We start from the raw sequence: 24,146 nt of genomic DNA on the forward strand, positions 1-24,146 counted from the left end.
ATATACATCTCTGCAAGAAAGAAAGATAAAACACCATGAAGGAAGTGGAAATTTAGAAGCTCAGCAGTGGAAGAGATTATATGTTGCTGGAGAACAGGGAGGCTTCCCAGAGGAGGGGATTTTGAGCTGAATTTTGAAGGATAGGAAGAATTTGGAAATACTAATCCAGGAATTTCTTAGCAAAGTAAGCATACTGAATAAAAGCTTTGGGCAAGGGGGAGTGGATGAGCTCAGGGTGGGCTGAGCCATACCCAGCCCTTATTTGAACATGAACAGTGTGTGAGATTCTGCATTTCCTTTTCTGGTGTTCGTGTCATATTGTGAATGGGTAAAAAATCACTCCTTTGATTCTGGAAGGGCCCACCTTCTGACAGCCACCATATATTATGTCTCCTTAAGGATGGGAATGATTTTGAGGAGCCCTACCAAGAGATGGAGTTCTTCATGCCTCAACTAATCATGATCAAACTTGAAGTCAGTGAACCCATTATCGTCTTTAATCCATCTTTTGATGACTGCTGGGAATTAATACACAACTCTTTCTTGGAAATTATTAAGAACTCTAGGGAGATCCCTAAGGTATAGTATCAACTTAATCATTTGTTCATACTTATATTTACTTATTGAATAAAATAAATTTAAAATGGCTGTTTGAACCAAGTATTCAATTAGGAGATAAATACCAAAATAAAGGGGAGTATGTCTCCCTTGGCCCCAGAAATATTTGGGCCATAAAGAAATGTCCAGTATTTGAGAATTGTGCTTTTATTTATTTTTTTAAAGATTTATTTATTTATAAATAAGAGAGTGCAAGCGGTGGGGAGGGACAGAGGGAGGGGGAGAAAATCTCAAATAGACTCACTGCTGAGCATGGAGCCTGACGTGGGGCTTGATCCCAGGACCCTGAGGTCATGACCCGAGCCAAAATCAAGAGTTGGACGCTTAACTGACTGAGCCACCCAGGTCTCCTAAGAATTGTACTTTTAATAAGAGCATTAAGAGTTACTTTGTGAGCAAGTAGAGTCCCTGCTCCCCAGCCCTCAGCCCACCATGATCCAACTTCAAAGGGGCAGATGTGTCCCAAGCCATATCCAACTTGGATTGATTCACGATGGAACAATTCCATGAACTCTCCAAGAATCTTCATAATACGGTATCTAATTTACTTCTTGAAGTTTCACGTTTGTTTGTTTAACCACTGAAGGCATCAAAGGGAAAGATTAAAGCTTCCCTTCTTGGTCCAAGCCCCTTCCGGTTTCCTTCCCAGGGTGGCATTGCTAATCATATTCCAGACACTTAGCAGACTTTTAGTGCTGGGCAGGATCACCCACATGAGTGTGACTTTCGTGATCTATCTTCTGTTTCCCTCTGGGTGGTTGATGTGGCAAAACCAGTGTCCAGCCCTCCGTAGGGAAGGGAACCGTGGGATGTTTTTTTCTCTCTTCTTCTTCCCCACCTTCCCTCCCCAGGCATTATGTGTGATGCTTAGATGCTCTTAAATACTCTTTTCTTTGGAGTCTTATACTTAATGGTCTCTAAGAGCTCAAGATTAGAGTTGGGGGCTGTGGGGCAGCCCCCTCTGGGTGGTTGATGTTTCCCTCTGGGTGGTTGATGTGGCAAAACCAGTGTCCAGCCCTCCGTAGGGAAGGGAACCGTGGGATGTTTTTTTCTCTCTTCTTCTTCCCCACCTTCCCTCCCCAGGCATTATGTGTGATGCTTAGATGCTCTTAAATACTCTTTTCTTTGGAGTCTTATACTTAATGGTCTCTAAGAGCTCAAGATTAGAGTTGGGGGCTGTGGGGCAGCACATGAAGCCAAATGCTCCGGTCTATTTCACCAGATAACTCTAAATTTGGGATTTCGAACCCAACCAAGCCTGGTTATCAAGAAAACTGGGTGTGTGGAGGGGGGAAGAAACAGTGGGCAACTCTCCTACCATCCATACCCTAGGAAGGAAATGAAAGAGAAGACCCTGTAATTTGGAAGGATAAGTGTGGGTCTTGGGGACAGATAAAGTACACACCACTCAAGTTCTCTTTCACTGCTATTGATCATCAATGTTTGCAAGCAGCTGGGCTGGGAGAGCCCAGGGCTCATGTGGCTGCTCCAGCAAACACCCAGCAGGGATGGTAGTAGATTTAGTGGATTGTCATGACAAGAAGATATAGTCGCAGGTCACAGGGTGTACCAGGGTTGAAAGCTAGGCCCAAGTGAATGCCAGTGGGACTTTATCAGGCTATGAGGAAATGCAGCCCAGGCTTAGCATTCTCCATCGAGAAATGCCCACAGCACTGGCTCCTGCCTCAAACCCCTCTTTGAACTGGGTATTGTAACTTTAAAATAATAGCCCCTCAGGTTGAATATCTAATAAGAATATCTAAGAACAGCAACAGGTAGACAGTATCCCCAACCCCTGCCAGACCTGCCTTTTTTATGGTTAAATAGAAATTTAATTTAATTAATTTATTTGAAGATTTTATTTATTTATTTGAGAGAGAGTGAGGGAGAGAGCACAAGTGGGGGTAGGGGCAGAGAGAAAGGGAAAAGCAGACGTCCTGCTAAGTGGGGAGCCTGATGCAGGCTTCGATCCAGGACCCTGAGATCATGACCAGAGCTGAAGTCAGATGCTTAACCAACTGAGCCACCCAGGCACCCCTTTATTTATTTTTTTAAGATTTCATTTTAAGTAATCTCCACACCCAACGTGGTGCTCAAACTTAATCCCGAGATCGAGTCCCATGTTCCGCCAGCTGAGCCAGCCAGGTGCCCCCCATAAACATAAATTTTAAAAGTTGGAAAAAACGTCAGCATCAGGCTTTGAAAATAATAGTTTCAAGGTGCAGAAGGGAAGCCTATTTATGAGAAGGTTACTAAAGGAAACCAAAGTAAATATTAGAAAATACTTGTCTTAGCAAAAAAAAATTGAGACATGGATGCTATAATACTGATTGAAATGAAAAGAAGGGAATGAGAGGCATAAATGAGGTGGGGAGAAATAAGGAAGGGTTTTCTAAAACTAAAAATGCAGTAAGGAAAATTAAAATCAGGGGCCCCTGGGTGGCTCAGTCGGTTAAGCATCTGCCTAAGGTTCAAGTAATGATTCCAGGGTCCTGGGATGGAGCCCCAAGTCAAGCTCCCTGCTCAGCAGGGAGCCTGCTTCTCCCTCTCCATCTGCTGCTCCCCCTGCTGGTGCTCTCTTGTGCTCTTTCTGTCAAATAAATAAACAAAATCTCTTAAAAATAATTAAATCAGCATTAGCAGCCATGTCAATGCATTACTTTCATAATCAGAAACACACACACACACTACTATGGAAAGGGGCTACTTGGGCCAGTCTCTCTCCTGATGGGAGAATTTTCTTACTCAAAGTGCCAGGGAAATCCAGAACTTGGAGAAGCGTGCAAGTGTAAGCGCTGAGGGTCATGATAAGACCAGGACGTCAGGGACTGGAAAGCCAGGGAGATTAGCAGATGGTAACAGTGATTATCTGGAAAAGGCACCATTGATCTCAGCTTAGTTTTACAGACTGCTCTACCAGCCACATTTAAAGGGCAATAAAAGGTGTTACTTCCTCTTTCAACTGAAGACTTCTTCCCAGGAAACAATCCCTTATGCTGCCCACATATAATCTCTTGCATCGCCTGGGTGGATCAGTTGTGTGTCCCTAAACCATTTCATCTGTACACTTGACCAATGTCAGATCCTCCATCTCCTTGCTTTCAACCACTGTTTGCAGCGTGGCCACAGCAAAGAGGTTGTTCCTCCACTGGCTTAAAAACCTTTGGATTGTCCAAAGAGGGAGGACACAGACAATTTGCACTAGCTTTTCCCCCTTTCTAAATCAGTGCATTCTCATCCGTGGTATATAAATGCTGTCACCAAGTGGAGCACTCTGACAGTCTTTTCTGGGACCAATCATTGTTAGCTTTCTTAGCAAGGAGGGCAGTGGGTCCCCAGCAGGGACTTGGCCATCTTCATGAGTCATGCAAGTGAGAACATTTCTCAGGGACACACATGCCATTAAGAAGTTAGAGAATTTGAGTTATCAGAAAGGATACTATTCTAGCTTCATGACGATAAAGCCATAGATTTCCTCCCCCCACTTCCAAGCTGAGAGAAACATCTAGTATCTCTCCTTTTCTTCAGATGAGAAAATGGAAGTTCAGAGAGAAGTAGTTTAACTCAGGTTGCATGGTTAGCTAGTGGCAGAATCAGAATTAGAACCAATGTCTCTAGTAGTTTTTCATTAGTAAAAGCTGATGGGGATGGGGGACAGGGAGCATCACCGTAATATTCATTCAGTCACACAGGATTTATTGAGCACTTACTATGTGCCAAGCTCTTGTTGGACCCTTCACAATAGTGAAGAAGTCAGATACGATCCAGGCCCTCGTGGTATTTAATCCCATGACAAACCCAGACCAGCTCATTACACATTATTTAATTATGATTGAGCTGAGTGGAAAAAGTTCAGAATGTGAACTTTAAGCAGGGAAACCTAACATCCTAACTGGAGGCCCAGGGGGCCTCTCCACAGACCGGAGACTTGGAAGGATGAGGGAAAGATGAGTAATCCAAAACCAGGGAGAGGAGAGAGGAGAGAGGTAAAGGGAACAAGAGGGTGATTCTGGCACTATCCAAGAGGAAGAAGAGTGAAAATGTAGCTGGTGTCCCTAGAAAGGTGTCTGTTGCAAAAGGTTTTGCATTTTGGTGCCATTTCCCTTATTGTGTCTCATGGATGTCTTGTGACATCAAAAGTGGTTTCTGTTCTTTAGGTGGAATCTGTCCTGTTCCCAGAGTTGAAAGGCTATGATCTGATTCTTGGAACCGTTAACACTGAAGAAAAACTAGTTTCTGATTTTGTGGATCAAACCTTTGAGGTATATCAGAAAAATCAAGTTGGCCCCCGCAAGTAAGTTGGTTGAGTTGTAACTTAGCCATTTGAGTATTGGTTTGTTTGTCATCAAATACACAGTTGCTGTTCCAACACATCAGAAACATACATAGTGAGAATAGCCAATGCTTACACAGGTATTAGTATTCATCCCCATTTTACAGATGAGAAAGCTTTCCCAATATTACACAGCAAATAGATAGGAGAGCCAGAATTCAAATTCATTTACAGGTCCACCTCCATTATCTGAAACTTGTGAGGCCAGACAGGTTTTTTGGCATTTAGAAATTTCTGGATTTTAGAAAAGTAACAGAATGCCTATATGATGTATGACGACGCAGCTTCAGCAAGATCTCAGGAAGCACCCCTTAATTAAATGTGTTGATATTTCTATAGTGAAAAATATGACTGTTCATCCAAGTAGCTTCACATTGGTTTAGGCCAACGTTTGCTATCAAATGAATGTTGAAGCGGCTGTTTTCAGAGCTTTTTGGACTTAGGAATTAAAGAAAGGAGATGGAGGACACGTTATCTGAATGCCCCTTAATCATCATACTATAGAATATCTCACAGTTGCTCATGTGAGCAGTCCCTAGTTCAGGGGGATCATATAATACAGCTTCCAAACCGAGACACTGTGAGAGTGAAGAGGGCTTTATTCTCAATTCCCGTGGGACAAAAATGTAAATCTGGGCTTCCCCAGGCAAACCAGGATACAAGGGTTTCTGGACTGTGGCTCTGTCCACATTTTAGACCAGAAAATTCTGTACTGTGAGGAGCTGCTGTGCGTGGTCGGATGTTTAGCAGCATCCCTGACCTATGCCCATTAGATGCCCCCAGGATCCTCCCGCGGTCATTACAACCCAAAACATCCCCAGACATGGCCAGATGTCCCCTGAGTGGTCAGATCACCCCCAGTTAAGAACTACTTCTAATCTAGTCTGAAAATCCTAGCCTTGGATTTGGAAGCTCTGTCCTTATGAATTTGATTTGGGAACATCTGTTTGAAACCTCTGTTTTCCCTGTTCTTGGAGACTGACACCTAGTGTGTCTTTTTGGACTGACTGCTCCTCATACTATATCTCAGTTTTAGAATCTCTGAAGTATTGGCCAGTGCCTGGAAGTGTACCACTGGGCCCCACAAAACTAATTCTGCTTACTTCGTTATCTTTATTTTATTTTATTATTATTTTATTTTCTTTCTTTTTATTATTTTTTTAAAGTAGGCTCCACGCCCAGCGTGGGGCTTGAACTCATGACCCCAAGATCAAGAGTCACATGCTGTACTGGATGAGCCAGCCAGGTGCCCCCATATCCTCTTTATTTTAATTCAAACTTTTTTAAAAAACTTCATTTTTGAGTAATCTCTACATCCAACATGGGGCTCAAACTCATAATCATGAGATGCAGAGTCACATGCTCCACAAACTAAGCCAGCCAGACACCCCTAATTCAAATTTATTTTAAATCACAGCATCCTGACTATATCCTCCAATTTGGGAGAAATCTGTCCAGCCATTTTTGCATGATCTGATAAGAGAGGAAAAGGTATTAGTTTCGTTAGTTCCAAATTTTCATCTTAAATTTTAGACATAGAATTTTAGAGCTGGAAGAAGGAATAGGAACTAATGTTTATTGTGTATTTACTGTAAATCGGACATTGTATTAGATGCTTTATATGTACATTATTATAGGTAACCCTTACAACAATCCTATGAGGTTTTACTATTTCCACTTAAAACTAAAGAAACCGATCTTTGGAAAAGAGAAATATCTTGCCTAAGTTCATGCAGCTAGGAAGTGACAGAATTGGAATTTGCAGCCAAAGTTCTGAATTCCCAGTTCACTATACTTTTTGCCACATTCTTTTTCCCTTTCCTGGCTTGGGCTAATTTTTATGATCTTATGTCTTGACTTGCAACTCTTCCTAATCTGATTTGGTGACCTGTATTTGCATGTCTCATTTTATGCTCTTCGATTATGGAAGATACCTAAACGTATACCAAAAGTATGATGACTTACTGGATAACATGGCAGAACAAAACATCACCGCATTCCTGAAAGAAAATCATGAAATCGAGGATTTCGTGACGGTAGGAAATATCACTTGATACTTCATATCTTGGTGACCCGTGCTGCAGACAATCCAATATGTAGTCAGTGTATTTTGTTAATATATATGCTGTGCTCAGCATTGGACTAGGTTGGCTGGGGCCAAGTGCGCGGGGCTAGAGGCAAATCAAGCTACCAACTGTGCTCCTTTCTACAGAGGATCGGTAGCATAAAAAAGCGGAGAAATGAAATTGCATCCATGCACATTACCGTGCCTTTGGCCATGTTCTGCCTTGACACAATGACCCTAAATTACGACCTCTGTGAGCGAGCCCAAAATCTTAAAGACCGTCTGATTCAATTCCAAGTGGACGTAAACCGGAACACCAATACCAGGTACTGTTATTGTGGACAGAGAGACAGCAACAATATTTGGCATGAACGGGAGAATGAAAACATGGCCAGAACTTTCACCTTCCAGCATTGACCAGCCAGAACTTTTTTTTTTTTTTAAATAATTTATTTATTCATTTGACAGAGAGAGAGAGACAGCCAGTGAGAGAGGGAACACAAGCAGGGGGAGTGGGAGAGGAAGAAGCAGTCTCCCAGCAGAGCAGGGAACCCAATGCGGGGCTCGATCCCAGGACTCCAGGATCATGCCCTGAGCCGAAGGCAGACGCTTAACAACTGAGCCACCCAGGCGCCCCCCAGCCAGAACTTCTAGCTCAAGTTGTTTCTGCCCCAAAGTGAGGGTGGTGGGGAATTCAGGCCCAGGCTAGAAGGTGAATGTGGGACTTGGAGCAGGACGGTGGAAAGCATCCTACAACTGTCCATCTCCGATCCCTTAGCCATTGCTTTATTGGAGGCATCTTCGGGGAGATGCCGCCTCATGGGCTTGACTGTCTGAGGTCACAGGCCCTCTCCTTGGCCATCTAGCACATATTCAGAGACACAGAGTGCTTTTTGGCACCCCCTGGAATCACTCTTGTGTAGGCTTCTGCTGTATAGGTCTGAGGACTCTGTCATTCAGTCTTAAGCTCTATGTGGTACCTTCGTTTCACCGGTGAGACTATATTAGCCAAGACGTTTTGGGTTCAAAGGGGTAGAAGCTCAGATAGACTGGCTAAAGTGAAAAAGGGAACTTGGGGCTCATGTGTTGAAAAGTTCAGGAATTGCTAGCTTTGGGCCCTCACCACTGTAGGTAGCATGCAGTGTCTCTCCCTCTACTCGGCTTTCATTCTCTCACAGGCACTGTCCCATTTGTGGGCCCAGCAGCTCCAGGCTTGTATCCTCCCAGGTTCCCATCCAGAGGGCAAAACAGTTTCTCCCTTTCCAGTTGCCTCAGAAAGTCTTGGCCTGCGTGACATCAGCCTGACTTGGGTCTTTTGTGCAGCACTGAACCAAACGCCATGGTCTAACTATTTGAAAGTTACAAAATGATTAATCCACGCCTTTCTAACTCTCTTCTTCAGAGTGCTTTTAACTATAGACTAAAATGATTTAGTAAGCATGACCACTACTAACAGTGGTATATGTTGTGTTATTCTTATTAGATGTGGAAAGATAGATAGATAGATATAGATAATGATTTTAGCATTTGATAGCACCTTAAGTTTACAAAATACATTTCAGAAACTCATGAGCAAATTTTGGTTAATAGTAAACTACCATTTTTCTAGCACAGTGTAAGCATTCCAAACATCATAGATCTATTCGAGTCTTTACAACAACCCTAAAAGGTTATTCGCTATTCTCTCCATTATGTTGATGAAGAAACTGAGACTCCTGAGAGGTTAGCAAGTGGCACATACAGGGCTTCACCTGGTTTATTTTGACCCCGAAGTCCGTGCTCTCTACCACCACACTCACCACACTCAGCTTTCTCACAGAGTGATGAAATGGTAGGATTCCTGGTTTGGGAGCCAGAAGATTTGGGTTTGAATCTAAGACATTTCATTTATTAGCTGTGTGTCCTCTGGATTTACCATCTGGATCTTCAGTGTCTTTGCTTATAAAATAAAGGTTTGGGACCAGGACAGTAAAAGTACTTCAAACTAGTAGGACACTTTCTTTGGGAGGTTTGAGCTTCAAAGAAAATTTATTTTGTGGGCAATAGTCCATTTGTTCATGTCAAGTCAAAGCAACATGGTGCCTTGGCTGGTCAGTGTATCATCCATCCCCCTCAAAATAAGTGTACAATTGGGTCTTTTAGATATAAGTGAAAACAAAGGTCTCCTTATGAACCCAGGGATTTCTAAGGACGCAGAAGCCCCAGGTTGGTGGCTAAGATTCTTTCTTTCTGCCTTAAAAATGATGACTCTGGGTCATTTGACTTTCTCAACAACCCCACAAGTAGGTAAGACAGATAGAAGTAAGATCCCTTACTGAATGGAAGAGAAAACGAGGCCCAGAAAGAAAATCTCTCTTGCCCAAGTAAGTGGGTTTGAATTTGAGTCTTCTCATCCTAAACACTGTCCTTGCCATTTCATTGTGCTGCCATTACTAGGACTGGGGTGCCTTCCTGTTGCCAGTGACTGGGTGCACCCTATAAGGGGGTGATCTGCACATAAAGGCAGGGAGGGCACTTTGGAGTGCATTGGTGGGAAAGTGGGCATGCCAGTCGTACCCACTACAGGTTCATTGGTTTAAGGGTGCTAAAGCAGGGACCGGAAATATTGACGAAAAATTCAAGGACCTGCATAGAGATACGTAAAATTATCCCTGTGGTCCACCTACTTGTTTCCTTCAGTGTGAGAACTCTTACACAAATAATGACAACAGGTAGAGAGAGGCCACGGATTGATGCAAGATTTATCGGTCTCCCTTATGCTTTCTCCTACACCAGAGAATAGCCCTGTGCTTATGGGACCTCTGGCCTTTTAGATTTTAAATAACATCATCTGTATATGTAGAAAGCAATGTTTTCTGTCCTCAGCTTATCCCTGGATATTGCTAAGGTGTTATGTTGGTCAGATGCCTGATATCAATGACCCATATCAAGGACCTCTTAGAGAGTTTAATAGGTAGTGGGTTTGCTACCACCCTTCTGGGCCTTTGCAAGAAGCTGATAACTAGTAGCCACGTAATATTTATACTCTGAATTCTCATACAAAAGGGAGGAAGGATGGATTCTTATGAGGTAAGAGTCTATCAGACTGAGAGGACCTACCTGTATTAGGCTAGGTTAGATGCTATAACAAATAGACTTAAGATATCATGATGAACACTATAGAAGTTTTATTTCTTCTCAGGGTAGCTCCAGATTGGTGGGGGAGACCTATGGTACATCCAGAAATTCAAGCAGATGGTGACTTTACATCTTTTTCAAGGTCATTCTAAGTGTTGACATCCTAGACCGTTGGAAGGAGGAAGAAGCATGAAAGGATATGCAAGGACAGTTTTATGTACTGCCCCTGAGAGTGATACTCAGCCCTGCTTCCTGCTTCCCAGTAACTGCAACTCAATCACATGACCATACCTGCAAGGGACTGAACTCCCCCCCACACCAAAATTCATGTGTTGAAGTCTTAGTCTGTTTGGGATGCTACAATAGATTACTATAGGCTGAATGGCTTATAAACAACAGAAATTCATTTCTCTCAGTTCTGGGGGCTGGGAAGTCCAAGATAAAGTCTCTGACAGATTTGGTGTTTACTGAGAACCTGCTTCCTGGTTCTTTTTTTTTTTTAATTTTTTTAAATTTTTATTTATTCGACAGAGATAGAGACAGCCAGCGAGAGAGGGAACACAAGCAGGGGAGTGGGAGAGGAAGAAGCAGGCTCCTAACAGAGGAGCCTGATGTGGGGCTCGATCCCATAACGCCAGGATCACGCCCTGAGCCGAAGGCAGACGCTTAACCGTTGTGCCACCCAGGCGTCCCTGCTTCCTGGTTCTTACCTGGCCATCTTCTCACTTTGTTCGCACATGGAAAAATGGGTGAGGGGTCTCTTTTATAAAAGCTCTAAACCCCTTTATGAGGGGAATCTCTCATGACCTATGTATCTCCCAGAGTCCATCTCCAAATACCATTACATTAGGGATTAGTTTTTAACACAAGAATTTGGGGGCTGCACACACATTCAGTCTACAGCAAAGCACTAGTGCCCAGTGTGTGACTATATTTGAAGCCAAAGGTTATGAGAAGATGATGGGGTTAAATGAGGTCACAAGGATGGGGCCCTAATCCAATAGGGCTCTTGCCCTAATAAGAAGAGGAAGAGACACAAGAGCTCTTTACCCCTCCACCACATGAGGTCACAGTGAGAAGGCAGCTGTCTGCAAGTCAGGAAGAAAGCCCTCCCCAGGAACCAAATCAGCTGGTTCCTTGACCTTGGACTTCCCAGCCTCCAGAACTGTGAGAAAATAATTTTCTGTTGTTTAGGCCACCCAGTCTGTGATATTTTGTTATGGTGGTCCAAGCTGACGAGTAAGATACCCAACTAAAACTACAAAGGAGGCTGGACATGTCATCTGGCTCTGAAGTGGAGACTACTATGCAGTAGTGCAGTAGATAATTTTTCTCTGCAGAAAGTTTCTAAATTGTATAAAAATTCATTTCTAAAATCCTGGCAGCATCTGCAAAGATGTTTTAATCATTTTTTCTTCAGTTTGATGCAATTAGCTTCACTATGGAGAAGTCTCCATACATTAAAAAGGAATATAGAGTGTCAACTACAATTAAAACAAAACAAAAAGGTATATTGAGGACTGAAAATACAGGGAAGTGGTTTTTATCTATGATGTATGAACGTCATCATGTAAGGATCCTTTGCTAATAACAACAGCTGTGATAGCTATTACTAACGTTTCTTGGGGGCCACTCTGTTTTAGGCGTGGATGTATTGCAGATCATTTGTTCCTAATTATAATTAAAATACTGATGACAGTCATCATTGGGGTTTTTTTTAAAGATTTTATTTATTTGAGAAAGAGAGAGCATAAGCAGGGGGAGCTGCAGAAGGAGAGGGAGAAGCAGGGTCCCTGCTCAGCAGGGACCACGGGATCATGACCCGAGCTGAAGGCAGACACTTAACCAACTGAGCCACCCAGACGTCCCTCATCATTGATTTTTGCATAAATTAGAGCACATTCGAATTATCTTTCAAGTAGCATCCTTTTTCATAGTCTTGTGTTTGGGAAGTGGGTAGTTAGATCTAATGATCCTGGTGGTTGAATGTCAGTTTCTTTTTGCCGTCCAGGAACTACCTCCAGCACATGAGCATAAATTTGCTGACATACTGTGAAGAGTAGTGATTACCAATTAACATAAAATTCAAGGAGTCAGCATGGTGGTGGTGGTGATATTCGTGTTGTTTTGGTCTAAATCTGGATTCTACCCATGGTACATTTGTTAAGAGAAGCAGGCTTTGGAATTGACTGAACCATGTTCGCATCTGGTCTCTGACTCCTCCACCCCATGTTGCTTTGGATAAAGTGACTCAGCCTCACTTTCTTCCATTCTTAAATGTTGGTGATAATAGTCCCTACCCCTTAGAATTGTTGGGAAGATTAAATGAGCTAATAGATATCCAGTGATTAGAATGGGGCATGGCACATGGTAAACCCATGAGTTATTATTTCCTTTATTACTGTTTTTTTTTTTTCTTGAAGAGTGGTGTGCATGTGAATATTACCCATCACGGACTTACAGGTAGAGAAAAGTTGGAAACCATTTTTTCTAGTCTCCAAATAAGAACCATGCCTGTTTAGCATAATAGATCTTATAAGAAAGTGATTTTTGAGGTAATGGTGATAGTGGCTGTGTCTCTCTCTGTAGCATTTGTAATCAGTACAGCACCATCGCAGACAAAGTCAGTGAGATTCCTGCCAACACTGAGGAGCTGGTATTCCTCATTGAATTTTTAAAGAAATCCAGTGATGTCACCGTGTTCAAACTCAGGAGGCAACTTAGAGATGCAAGTGAACGGTTAGAGTTTCTGATGGACTATGCAGACTTGCCCCGTAAGTCCAACGCCCTATAGATTTATATGTGAATGTATAAGCCTATTTATATTTTTAGAGATAAGGAGTTGGGAAGGAGAGTTAGCAGTCCTACCACTTAAATGCCAATATTGGGAGAGCTGCTTTTCAAGCGTCCCCATATGTTAGAGGCACTAATTCCACACTCTTATCCACAGGACTTCTAATCAAACCAAGAGGATCTTATTGTTAGACAAAAAGAAGAAATATCTAGGGATTTGATGAGTTCTTAGATGCCTGTCTTGGTATCTTGTGGCTGGTGTTTCTGAAGAAGTCACTTCTAAATGCAGAGTCCTTTTATAAACGGATAGATTTCATTCATCTATAATCTTAATACAGTCCTGCCTTTGAGGAGCTACCAGGGCGCTTTCCTACATGTTCCTGCGTATCTCAAAAGGAAAGAAATGGCCAGAGCCCCTTCAAGGCTTATTGGTCCAAGGTAGAGTTTTGTAGGGACTAGATTCTGAAGGAAAAACTGATACACTATCCACAAGCCAAGTTTTCAGAGCCTTCTTCCATCTCAAAATACCTGTGAATTACCTGGTGTTCATGGTGTTTGGGGAGAAGGGTGATGGGAGGGAGAGATGGGGACTGGGAGTGGAAAACAGTGCCCTAACCATACACCTGCACACTGATGAACTGTGCCCTTGACCTTGTGAACACACACTGGACCTCTGCTTCCTAAGTTCCCAAGGGTGCAGAGGGAGCCTAGGACTTTTCAGCTGACCAGAGCCTTTGGTTGGGCGGAGCATCTGGCGCTGATTTATTACTGACATTTAACCAAGAGGGAGACTGGGACTCAGATGAGATGACAGTTTAAAGAGGAGAACCAGAACTTGAGCCCAGGTTTCTACTCTACTCAGACCCAGCCTGGGAAAGCGGGAAGTATAGTGGTTAGAACATCGGCTTTGGAGTTGGTTAGACCTGGGTCTGAAATTGTCTCTGCTGCCTTCTAGCGGTGTGACCTTGACTACTCGGCTAAATTTTGTTTCTCATCTGTAAAAACAAGGATGATAATATCATTGCCCTTCTAGCCTGGCACTTTGTAAGTGCTCAGTAAATGGTGGCTATCATTCATCCATCATGGGCCCATGCATTCATTGCCACCCCCTCACCCACTTCTGTTGACCTTTTGTTCCGCTGAAATAATTCCCTGCATGCTGACCTATGCCGAGCAGTGTCCTGGAGCCGACTGTATGTGTTTTGCAGAAGAGGATATCAAATTGAACAGCACTCTGTTCCTCTGGCCAGACCAGATTGAAGACATCTTTGAAAACAGCCGAAACTTGCTCCTTAGCAAGAGGGATCTGGCCGAGATGGACCTCATTAAAAGGTACAGGGAGAGTGTGAGGTAGTTTCAAAAATGATACCCAGCTTGATAACACGCTGCAGGTTCCTGGTTCCGCTCAGAGCCCCCCACAGCAAGGCGTGGGCGAGGGCCGAAGACAATTGGTGGAGAAGGAATTTCCTTTTGTTTCCCACTGAGGGATGTTCTCTTTAAGCCTGCTTCACTGTAGTGACCCTGCCAGTGCCTTCCCTCCCTGCCTTGAACAATTGGAATTTGGCAGTGCAGAGAGAAAAAGACAAAAATAGTGGCTTGGAGTAATGGCCTCGGAATAATAATACCAAAATCGTCAGCCTTCCATTGGAGACCACAGATCTGGGAGATAGCAAGACAGGGATAATAGAGGCGTGGTAGGAGGCTGACAAATTGCTTGGCAGCTGGTCTCGTTCAGTGCTAATGTGGCTGTATCATTTATTCATCCATTATTTGTCAATTCAACCAGTATTTATTATGGATTTTTACTATGTGCTGTGCTGTATTCTAGACGTGTAAGTGTGTTTGGCTACTAAGTAAAGATTTTAATCCAGTGGCAGAGAAAATACAGACCCTACTGAAAAATCAATGTCAAGCGAAGTGGGCCGAGTACCATGTTGGATGATACAGACATACGTGCACTCACAGCCATCCCAGCTTGTAACACTTGCTTTATGAACTGTAGAGTCATTCCAGTTACTATCCCCTTCACACGTGAAATGCCCCCTGCCCAACTTTAGGTCCTATAATCCCTGCAAATATTCGCAAGAAAGGAACAGGGTAGATAAAAGCAGGGATTTCTACAGAGAATGCGAGTTGGGGCTGAAGGAGAACACCGTTTATCCTCTACCTTCAAAATATAGCCTAGGTCTGCCGTCCAGAAAAAACAATAACAACAACAAAAAGTGTGTGCGTGTCTGTGTGTGCGTGTATACACAATTGCGTGCACACAATTTTTTTCTTCCAGCAGCCTTCTCCCCTCTCGACCCAGAACTTTTAGCCAAATGGGTGCTGCTGATATTTTTTAATTAATAGACTTTATTTCTTGGAAGAGTTTTAAATTCACAGCAAAATTGAGAAATTGCAGCGTTCCCATTTATCCCATGTCCCCTTATGAACAGTCTCCACCATGGAACTGATTTGTAGGTTAGATGAACAGGAACAAGTTTTTCTTCATCTCTTTGAGCCTCGGTGTCCTCATCTGGAAAATGGGAAAACAGTGCCCATCTCAGATCATCTCATTTTGTAAGAGGTATCATTGTGAAGGATGAAATGAGATGACCTGAGATTGTGCCTGAATGGTACCCAGCACATGACAGGCATTCAAAAGTTGTCCACTTCCTTCATCCTTTGAATAATGACTTCTTTGGGGAGAAAAAATGCTTCCCTTCTAAACCATGAGCTTGCAAGTGTACTTTTGGAACAGTGCTGTAAGACTACTTAGAGGCAGTAAGTGCTGTAAAAGTTCACAGGAGTGAGGGGTGGCTCTGGGAGAAATGGGAACTGTCATTTATGATGAGAGGAGAAGAGCACTGGCTATCCCCTCTTGGAGGAGAGACTCTTAGCCTGATGGCACCAATCGGTTCCTGAGCCCTCCACAGCAGAGTTCAGCAGAGAAGGGGCTTCAGGAATAACCAGAAGCCCTGGGCTCAGCCCTCTCTTTAGTGAATGCTTAAACCTCACGTCCATCATTTTTGCATTAATCCTGAGAACAGTGTGTGAGGGGGGCTGAGCAGTATTCATTGTTTCATTCGTCTTCTGTGAAAGCAACCCTGTTCCCTCTCTAAGAAACTTGACCTATTTTACCAGCCCACATTAAAGTTTTTGGCTTTGGCACTAATTATTCTCCATTCGCTGCCCCCCATCTCCACCCCCCAATTCCTTCTTCTGTGTTCTTCCTCCTCTGTCCAGTCAGTGCCTGGTCGACTGACACCCACAGTCCACAGCCTCTGGCTCCCTCGTCTGTTAGATCCAGGCGGGGCTCCCGCAGTGGAGAGCCCTCAGGAGCTGCACAGTGATCACCTTTCCTCCTCTCCCTCCCTGGCACTCTGGTAGTAGCTTGGTCCCTCCTGGATGACAATTCTTGCTTCTCCATGGTTTCAGTTCCTGCTGTTCTCTTGGCCCTAGGGGTCATACTGGCTTCCTTCTGAGGCTACCCATATCTTACCTGTGTAGGTAGTCTCTTCATTAAAGCCTCTCTCTTTGAACATTGGAGTGAATTCCATTTCATGCCAGAATTCTGACCAATCCAACATTTTTAAATCCCTAAAATATCCTCCCTTAGATTCCAGGTAGTCCCACAAATACGACTCATTCACTCAACCTGAATGCCTACTGTTTACTAATGACTGTATTATTGTATGAAATATATATATACATATATGTATATATATTATGGACATGAAAGTACTTCAGAAACTATAATGTGCTAAGTAATTATAACTTAACACTATATAGTCTACCCTGTTAGAAAAGGGGAGAAGTAACTGTGTGACTTGCTTTGTTGCTAAAAGGTCTTCCCTGATCATTCTAGCTAAAGTAGCCCCCTACTTCCATCCATTAGGCCCTCTGCCCTGTTTTATTTTCTTCAGAGCATTTATGCCTATCAGAAATATCTCATTTTATCTTTTTTTTTTAAGATTTTATTTATTTGACAGAAAAAGCCAGCGAGAGAGGGAACACAAGCAGGGGGAGTGGGAGAGGAAGAAGCAGGCTCATAGTGGAGGAGCCTGATGTGGGGCTCGATCCCATAACGCCGGGATCACACCCTGAGCTGAAGGCAGACGCTTAACGACTGCACCACCCAGGCGCCCCTCATTTTATCTTTATCTGTGTGTGAATTTATCCATCCATCTGTCCACCCACCTACCCATCCATCAATCCATGTGTTTCTTATCTAGGTCTCCCCAAACTGAAATACAACCTCCACGAGGATAGGGAGCTTAATAGTGTATATCAAAAATGTATCCCTGATGCCTAGAGCAGTCCTTGGAATGTATCAAGCCCTTAATAATAAATATCTAAAGGATGACTGAATAATATGTATATATATACATTTTATATGTGTGTATAGGATAGGTATTACATTGATTTCATATATATGCACACGTATATATTTACCCATACAGGTAAACATCTGGAAATGTTTAACTGCCAATAGGGTCACAGCAGACATCTCTGGGAGGTAGGATTTTAAGATATATATAGATAGATACATAGATAGATATAGATATAGATACACACACACACACACACACACACATACATACATACATACATACATGTATATGATGCATCAGAAGATCAGCTTCTCCCCAGGCTTGAACATGGGTGAGCAATTGCTCATAATCTGAATATCAAAAGTGAAAAGTCCAAATGTGATTGGGCTGTCCTTTGCTTTTAGGTGCTCAGAATTTGAGACGAAGCTTGAAAGCTACAACAAGGAACTGGAAGGGTTTAGGAAACGTGAAGTGATGAGCACAGAAGAAATGAAGAACAATGTTGAAAAGCTTAATGAGCTTTCAAAGAACCTAGATCAAGCACTGATGGAATTTGAGGTTTGGGGTCTTGGGGTCTGGGGTTGGAGACTTAAATGATTGTCCTTCCCTGTTGGTTCTGCTTCTTGATTTTGTGTTTTCCTAACGTCACGTGTCAGGTGGATAGTATTGATTGGTGAATTGACCAGTTTTTTCAATGGTCCTTTCAACTACCTTTTCCTACAACCCTACATTATACCAGCTTTTTTGTTAGTCATTGAGGACACAAAGAAGAAATTACAGTAGAATAATTGCTCACGTAGATTGTGTATTTTTATGTGCTCAACAATGTACAAAGGGCTTCTTATGCAATACGTCACTTAATACCCATAACAAACCTTTGGCTAGGTACTGTTATTGTCTCCATTTATCTCTATTTAAAATAAGAGAACTAAGGCTTGGTGAAGCTAAGTAAATTGCCCTGAGGTCAACTTGTAAGTTCTTTAACCATTAAAGTTCTTTTTTTTTTTTTTAAGATTTTATTTATTTGAGAAAGAGAGTGAGTGAGAGAGCATGAGCAGGGAGGGGAGGAGCAGAGGTAGAGGAAGAAGCAGGCTTCCTGCTGAGCAGGGAGCCTGATGCGGGACTCAATCCCAGGACCCTGGGATCATGATCTGAGCCTAAGGCAGACAGTTAACCGACTGAGCAACTCAGGCGCCCTAACCATTAAAGTTCTTATCTTATGCAAGTCAGCATAAGAAGGGGCAGCATCATGTAAACAGCTAAAGTACATATGAAAATTGTGAAAATGGGGATACGGATATGGTAGAGTAGGATCAAAGATGATGGAGCAAGTAGCAAATTATCCTAGAGGTTCATCCAGCTAGATCTTAGCTGTCACAACCCTCAGAGGTAGCAGAGGGACTTTCTTACTCGAGTCCATGTCTTACTTTCCTCTCTCTCTCTCTAGATGAATGAGCATCTTCCTCAACTTGGTTTTCAAAGTGCTGAGGAATTTGCCATCATGCCTTCTAGGGTTCAGAAAACCACCCACCCAATAAACAGCATCCCCTTTTACCCTGCAGTTGATCAATAAGGAGGAGGAACTGTTGGAAAAGGAGAAGAGTACCTTCCCTCTCCTGCAAGTCTTGATGACCCACAAAGTGCCTTATGAGCAGCTGTGGCTGACAACATACGAGTTTAGCATCAAGTCAGAGGAGTGGATGAACGGTATGCTCTGGGCTCAGTCTGCTGGGACATGGTAGCTGATGAGGTAGTGGATCCAACCCAGCCAGTTCTAGAATAGGATTTGGACTTCAGATTTAAGCTAGATTTTTTATCATATTCTTATACTCTGGATTAACACAGCCACACAGTCACATTTTTCTGGTGTGACAATGATGGGAAGTGGGGATTGAAGAGCCAGACCTGTTGCCAGGATAAAATAGAAGAGGCAGCCACCCAGAGCCATGGATTGCAGAGGCACAGAGGGGAAGAATAAGATAGCAAGTCCACCACTGTGCTGCTTCAAGAAAGGCCAGAGTGCCACAGACATCTGAAAACGACTCTTTTTTCTGTAGGTCCTGGAGGCTAGAGATAAATGGAGGAGATAGAGTCAACAGGACTTAATGACTGATCTGATATGGGGCAGGGGTCAGGGAGGGAGAGGGAAGAACCTAGGGTAACTTCCAGATTATTGGCCCAGGCGATTTGGTGGATATTGCCATCACTGAGCAAGAGAAGTGACAAATTTATTGGGAAAAGAGACCTATCAGCTTGAATATACCAAGTTCAAGGTGTCTGCAAACACCCAAATGAGAATATGGATTAGCAGCTGAGTATATCAGCCTGAAGTTAAGTTATATGTTTGGGAGGGTGACTTATATTGGGGAATAACTGAATGTAGATTACAATTAAAAGCCATGAATGATGTCACCTGGGGAGAGTGTATATGAGCAGAGGACAAATTCCTGAGACCCTTAGAGCTGAACTTGGAGTTTGCTTCTAGCCCTTCAGTGTTATAAGCACAACTGTGATGAACATCTTTGTCGCCATTTTAATGGATGCAATTATGATCATTTTCTTAGGATAAATTCCTGAAAGTGAAATGGCTAGATCAAAGGTCATGTGATGAAAATTATTAGGATTTTAAAAACCGCTTTTTTTGTTGTTGTTACTATCTTCCAGAAAGGTTATGTTTTAATTTATTACCCTTCTAGCAGTACTTAAAGTACCCATTCTTCACACCCTTCACAAACCTGGGAATAATAGCTTCGAAAACTGTTTTTGTCGATTAATTTTTATTTTTATGTTTTGCTGATTTAATTTTTAAATTGGTATTTTTTATTTAAAAAATTTTCATTTTCACTGGTGTTCGTTTTTCCAAGTAATCAGTTGTATCTATACAATTATATTTTACCTTATTTATTTATTTATTTGTATACCCTTTTTTAATTCACTGTTCTGTGTTGACTGGCACTTCCAAAACAAACAGTGGTAATAATGGGCACTCTCATCTTACTCCTGATTTTAATGGGAGCTCTTGCAGAGTGTCACCTTTAAACATGATGCTTTTTGTTGGTTTGAGATATAAATTTTTATGGTTTTAGGGAAATATTTATAGCTTACCAAGTCTTTTTATTAGGGAGAGATATTGTATGAAAAATTTTTTGCATTTAATTTTTTAATGTTAAATTCATACACAGCAAAAAGGATATTCTTGGCATATAGTTCTATAAACGTTCACACATATATAGATTCACCACAATCAGAAAGCGGAAGTTTCATCACTTCAATAAAATTTCTTGTACTGCCCACTGTAGTCACACTCTACCCCCAGCCAGAAAATCTGGCATTGTTGAGCTCTTCATCGTTACCATGGTTTCCTCTTTTGAGATTGTTTTATAAGTGGAATGATCCAGTGTGTAACCTTTTGAGAGTGCTTGTTTCACACAGCATACTACTTTGAGATTCATCCAAGTTACGGGTTATAACCATAGGTCCTTCCCTTTGATCCTGGGTAGTATTCCATTGCATGGATCCAATACATGCATCCATATACCACTTTGTCTACCCATTACCCATTGGTGGATTTTTGGGCTGTTTCCAGTTTCAGGCTGTTATGAATACAGCTGCTGTAAACATTCATGCATGAGTTTTCATGTTGACATTAAGTTTTCATTCCTTGGGGGTAAATGCCCAGGAGTAGATTGCTGGGCTGTATTTAAGGTTTATATATAACTTTACTTCAAAAATGTCTTGTAATAGTTAAGTATCCCTAATTCCTCCCTTCCATCTGTTGTGTCATTTCTGTTATTCATTTCATCTGTATATAAACCGTAATCATCAAATATATTTTTGCTATTATTATTTTGGACAAACTGTTACTGTTAGATCAGCTAAGAATAAGAAAAATAAAAGTATTTATTTTACCTTCACTTATTCCTTCTCTAATGCTCTTCCTTTCTTTACCTAAGTCTGAGTTTCTGACAAATCCTTTTCCTTCTTTCAAGAACTTCTTTTAACATTTCTTGCAAGGTAGGTCTACTGGAAACAAATTCCCTCAATTTGTCTGAGAAATATTTGATGCTCCTTCACTTTAGAAGGGTGATTTCTCAGGATAGAGAATTTTAAGGTTGGTGTGTTTTTTCTCTCAATACTTTAATTTCATTCCACTCTCTTCTTGTTTGTGTGGTTTCTGAGGAGAAGGGGAATGTAAAGCTTATCTTTGCTCTTCTAAAGGTATGGTGGTCTTCCCCGCCCAGCTTTTTTCAATTTTTTTTAACTTTGATATTCTGTGGTTTGAATATAATATGTCTAGATGTGGGTTTTGGCATTTATACTGGATCTGTGGCTTGGTACCTGACATTAATTTGGGAGAAATTCTCAGTCATTGCTTCAAATATTTTCTCTGTTCCTTTCTATTTATTCTCCTTCTGGTATTTCCATTACCTGTGTGTTACACATTTTGTAGTTATCCCACAGTTCTTAGCCATTCTGTTCCATTTTTTCCCCATCTTTTTTTCTTCTTTTTGATTTTGGAAGTTTCTAACGATATATCCTCAAGCTCAAAGATTCTTTCCTCAGCTGTGTCCAGTCTACTAATGGACCCATCAGAGATCTTCCCATTTCTGTTACAGTGTTTTTGCTGTCTTGCAAAGATTTTATTGCTGTTATTTATTTTTTTAAAAGATTTATTTATTTATTTATTTGAGATAGCATGCACACATGTGAGTAGGGGGAGGGGAAGTGGGGGGGGGGAGAGAGAATCCTTGAGCAGACTCTCTACTGAGAGCAGAGCCCAGTGCAGGGCTCAATCCCATGACCCCAAGGTCATGACCTGAGCTGAAATCAAGAGTCTGACACTCAACCGACTGAGCCACCCAGGCGCCCCAGTTATTGCTATTCTTTAGATTTTTTGGATCATCTACATAAACAGTCATGACATCTGGAAAACTAAGACATTTTATTTCTTCTTTTCCAATCTCTATGCCTATTTCTTTCTCGTGCCTCATTGTACTGTCTTGGGCTTTAAGTATGATTTTGATTAGGAGTTATGAGAGTGAACATCCTTGCCTTGTTCCTGAGCTTAGGGAAAAAGTATTCCATCTTTTACCATTAAGTATTAGGGATTAGTTTTTTTTGGTTTTGTTTTTTTAAAAGCACTTTATTATAGTATGATTGATGTGTAAAAAGCTGTGCATATTTCCAGTATACAAGAGTATTATGGTAGTACAGGTTTTTCATAGATGCCCTTTATCAAGCTGAGTAAGCTCCTTTCTATTCCTAGCTGGTTTAGAGGTTTTTATCATGAAAAGATACTGAATTTTGTCAAATGTTGTTTCCACATCAATTGATATTATCACGTGATTTTCTTTTCTAGACTGTTAATATAATGCATTACATTGTTTGATTTTTCAAATATTAAACCAGCCCTGCATTCCCATGAAAAACCCCAATTGGACATGATGTATGATTATTTTTATATATTGCCTGAACACTACACTACTTCTTTTCAAAAAGTCTTAATTTTTGATTACTCACCTCAAAATGTGAGGCTGATGAAGCATGTAAAATTAACAAGGCTTTATTTAGTCTCAGTAGCCATGAAAGAAAAGTGTTTCTGAATAAATTTGCAACATCATGATGCAAGAGTTAATACCGATTTGAAATGTCCAAGGGGAAGAAAGCAGCATCATGGAAGGATTTCGACTGAATATGAAACCCAAATACTAGAAGATCCCTATGAAGAAAAGGAGGAGAAGGAAATTAATATTTTGGAGTGCTTCTTAAAAAATGAGGGGTCATTCTTTGTTTTTTTTTTTTAAATCTTAAGATAATTTCAAGCTTAGATAAAAATTGCCAGAGTTGTACGAACTCCCCCATCCCCCACTTGTCAATATTCCACAGTGTTTGTGGAGTACCTTTCCTGCCTCTGTAATAGCATCTGCAACCACCGCTAACAATCGATTCCCCCGCACTTGCATTACATGCCAGGCATTGTGTTAAACAGCCACTTAGCTCACTTAGTGGTCATGATCACCTGCCAGGGTGTCCATAATTACCCCTGTATCATAGATGATACTGTTGAGGCTTAGAAAAGTTCAGGAAAATACCCCCAGGGTTTCATCGGCTAAGGGGAGGTTTCAGATCCAGACCCAACTCCAAAGCCTGTGCCTATTCCAACATCTATACCACAGACACCATTCTAACTTCAGGAAGTTAAAGGTGCACATGACTAACATCCGCTTGGTGTTCTGATCCTTCCCTCATCCCATGTTTTCTATTTCAGGACCCCTCTTTTTGCTGAATGCTGAGGAGATCGCAGAGGAAATAGGGAACATGTGGAGAACGATATATAAATTGACCAAGACCCTAGCTGATGTACCTGCACCCAGGCGGTTAGCAGAGAATGTGAAAGTCAAGATTGAGAAATTCAAGCAGCACATCCCTATCCTCAGCATCTCCTGCAATCCAGGAATGAAGGATCGGCACTGGCAACAGGTCCCTGGCACTCCCCTACCTAGCCCAACCCATACCCAATCTATACCTGGTCCTGCTAGCTCTTTGGAAGGCAGGAACCAATTCTGGGTCAAGCTTCTTTCTGAAAGGGAGAATCTACTTGAGGCTAAAGGGGCAGTAATGGGAGGGAGGGCAGGAAACAGGCAGAATAGGGGGTGAATTGCCTGCCTCTTCACATGAACAGGTTGACCCTTTTCTTTGGGGACCCCATTGCTGATGGTTGAGTATTGCTTCAGCCAGCGGCCACAAAGTCCCTCCTTATCTGCCTGCCTAAGCAAATGGCTGCTCGGGGTCCTAAAGGGTGATAAGGGCATTGAATTACAGTGCAAGGGACCTTGATTTGTCTATTGACCTAGGACAGACAAAAAAGAAAGCCACACCTTTCCTGGGGGCCTCCTGACAATGC

The 24,146-nt window shown here is 42.0% G+C and overlaps 1 protein-coding gene across 1 annotated transcript in view; it reads left to right on the forward strand.

Moving 5' to 3' along the window:
• The window catches only part of DNAH3 (dynein axonemal heavy chain 3), a 168,217-nt gene that overhangs the window by 23,649 nt on the left and 120,422 nt on the right, over positions 1 to 24,146 (forward strand). The window contains exons 14-22 of the mRNA XM_040635247.1: positions 400 to 579; positions 4,776 to 4,912; positions 6,882 to 6,987; positions 7,164 to 7,342; positions 12,723 to 12,907; positions 14,135 to 14,258; positions 17,647 to 17,800; positions 18,805 to 18,949; positions 23,511 to 23,722. Of these exons, the coding sequence (XP_040491181.1) occupies positions 400 to 579; positions 4,776 to 4,912; positions 6,882 to 6,987; positions 7,164 to 7,342; positions 12,723 to 12,907; positions 14,135 to 14,258; positions 17,647 to 17,800; positions 18,805 to 18,949; positions 23,511 to 23,722 (1,422 nt within the window). The remainder of the gene's footprint in view (positions 1 to 399; positions 580 to 4,775; positions 4,913 to 6,881; positions 6,988 to 7,163; positions 7,343 to 12,722; positions 12,908 to 14,134; positions 14,259 to 17,646; positions 17,801 to 18,804; positions 18,950 to 23,510; positions 23,723 to 24,146) is intronic.

This window comes from Ursus maritimus, unplaced genomic scaffold (genome assembly GCF_017311325.1).
Source record: "Ursus maritimus isolate PB19 unplaced genomic scaffold, ASM1731132v1 scaffold_2, whole genome shotgun sequence".
In the NCBI taxonomy this organism is placed as follows: Eukaryota; Metazoa; Chordata; class Mammalia; order Carnivora; family Ursidae; genus Ursus; species Ursus maritimus.